This window comes from Elephantulus edwardii, unplaced genomic scaffold (assembly GCF_000299155.1).
Source record: "Elephantulus edwardii isolate Elephantulus edwardi_28Jun2011 unplaced genomic scaffold, EleEdw1.0 scaffold00011, whole genome shotgun sequence".
Classification (NCBI taxonomy): Eukaryota; Metazoa; Chordata; class Mammalia; order Macroscelidea; family Macroscelididae; genus Elephantulus; species Elephantulus edwardii.
The window spans coordinates 1,509,090-1,511,496 of NW_006399761.1; the positions used below are offsets into that span (position 1 = coordinate 1,509,090).

The window sequence follows — 2,407 nt, forward strand, 5'->3', positions numbered from 1 at the left end:
TCAATTCTATTCCATTGATCTGTGTGTCTATCATTGTACCAGTACCATGCTGTCTTAACCACCATGGCAGTGTACTTGGATTTGAAATCAGGGAGTGCGATGCCTCTTACCTTTTTTCTATTTTTAAGGAGTGCCTTGCTTATTTGGAGCTTCTTTCCATTCCAAATGAAACTGGAAATTACTTTTTCCATCTCATTGAAGCATGGGCTAGGTATTTGTATTGGGATTGTGTTGAACGTGTAAATTGCCTTTGGTTGTATGGCCATTTTCACAATATTGAGTCTTCCTATCCATGAACAAGGGATATTCTTCCACTTCTTTAGGTCTCTTTTTGTTTCTTGTAGTAATGTTTTGTCATTTTCTTTGAGTAGATCCTTTGTGCTTCTGGTTAGATTTATTCCCAAGTATTTAATCTTGTGATTAGCTATTGTGAAGGGTATTATTTTCTTTAGCTCCAGCTCTGTATTCTCTTTGTCACTGTAGAGAAATCCAACTGATTTTTGTATGTTGATCTTGTATCCTGCTACTTCGCTGAATTGGTCAACTATGTCCAAAAGTTTTCTTGCTGAGTCTTTAGGGTTTTCTAAGTATACCATCATATCATCTGCATAGAGAGAAAATTTTACTTCCTCTTTGCCAATAGTGTCAGAGACAGTGCGATTGGCACAGGACAGAGCGGAGTTTAGGGCCGTTGTACATGTAGGGTCGCTATGAGTCGCAAGCAACTCGACGGTACATAACAACAACAACAACAACAACAACAACAACTTTGCCAATTTGGATACCTCTTATTTCCTTCTCTTGTCTTATTGCTATCTCTAAGACTTCCAATACAATATTGAATAGGAGAGGTGATAGTGGACATGCTTGCCTAGTTCCTGTTCTTAAAGGGAAGGCCTTTAACCTCTCTCCATTGAGAACAATGTTGGCTCTCAGGTTTTAATAAATACTTTTTACTATTTTGAAGAAATTCCCCTCTAATCTTATTTTGTTGAGTGTTTTAATCAGGAAAGGGTGTTTGTTGTTTTTTCTATGTACTGGCACACCAGAATCCACTCAGAGCTGAACTCTTCAGCGGGTTTTCAGAGGTGGTAAATCATATGAGATGAGGTTGTCCATCTTTTTCCTGAGGAGAAGCTGGTGGATTTGAACCTTGTGCCTTAAGGCTGACATCATGATTCCTTACAGAACTCCTTACCAGGGCCCACTGCTTACCTCACAACTGTCTCTAAATACGTGAATAGTAAACGCGGAGGGGTTAATTGTGTAAATGTTAATAATAAAACTACAAAAATACTAGAAGAAATGCGCCAATATCAGTTGTTCTCAAGTCAACTCCAGCCTATGGTGACCTCACATGAGTTGAAATTCTATTCAATGTCTAGTTTGGTTCAGAAATAGATCACCAGGCCTTTCTTCCAAGGCACTTTGGAGTAAAATTGAACCTTCAACCTTTCGATTGGCAGCACAGCATATTAGCCCTCTGTACCACCCAGGAGGAGTTTTTAAGCTTGATGAAAATGTAAGAAACTGTGAAGGAAAAGGCTGATAAACAAGAATAGGAAAGAGTTAATATCCTATTTAGCCAAAGAGATGCAAGAAGAGATTTCCATTTTTTATTATGGAGACCCTCACAGACACAAGTCAGCACAGAGACTGTGTTCATTTGACAAGCATTTATTGAGGACCTGCTGCCTGCAGGCCGGGGCTGGTTGCTGAGGGCATAGAGAAAGGCACAGTATGGGTCTCCCCACATGGAGCCAGTGACCACATTGGGGTGCAAAGCAAGAAACACAAAAGACAAGTGGAAAGTCTCAGAAAACAAGCTGCATCCCAAGGCTCCCGAGGAACTCCGCCCGGCCCTCAGGCCATCTCCTCACCCATGGGCTTCTTGCAGACCCACGGGAAGCTAGCACTGCAGTGTATGTCATTCCACAGCTTCTGAACGTGCACACAGTCCTCAGTCTGCCCGTCCTTGTCCTTCCAGTTGTCTGGCTGATTTTTATCCCAGAATCTGTCAACCGAAGGGCTTTGTTCAGTTCTCCAAAGGAAGGAACCTTTCCCCCCTCTGGCCCATCTGGAGCTAACGTGATATCAGTCCTCAAAACCTTGTGGGCACAGGATGTGGACAGAGCTGGGGGTCCTGAGGGGAACCCAGCTGAGGTTTCCCTCAGCTACTGAGGACCCGGGGAGGGTAGGTGTGGTCAATGAAACTGAAACTGCGAGCTGAATGAAGGAGAGACTATAAGCTCCCCCTCATAACTCTAACTGAGAATTCACACACAGATCCATTCATTCAATAGACACCTCTATAAACCAGCGGGAAGAAGTGAAAGAAATTCTCTGACCCTTGCCCAGGAAAGAGACACACACACACACACACACACACACACACACACACACACAC

General features: G+C 42.9%; 1 protein-coding gene across 1 annotated transcript in view; it reads right to left on the reverse strand.

Moving 5' to 3' along the window:
• Positions 1–1,863: 1,863 nt before the first annotated feature.
• CLEC4F (C-type lectin domain family 4, member F) overlaps positions 1,864–2,407 on the reverse strand; it is a 27,161-nt gene continuing 26,617 nt past the window's right edge. The window contains exon 5 of the mRNA XM_006881002.1: positions 1,864–1,995. Coding sequence (XP_006881064.1) covers positions 1,864–1,995 — 132 coding nt within the window. The remainder of the gene's footprint in view (positions 1,996–2,407) is intronic.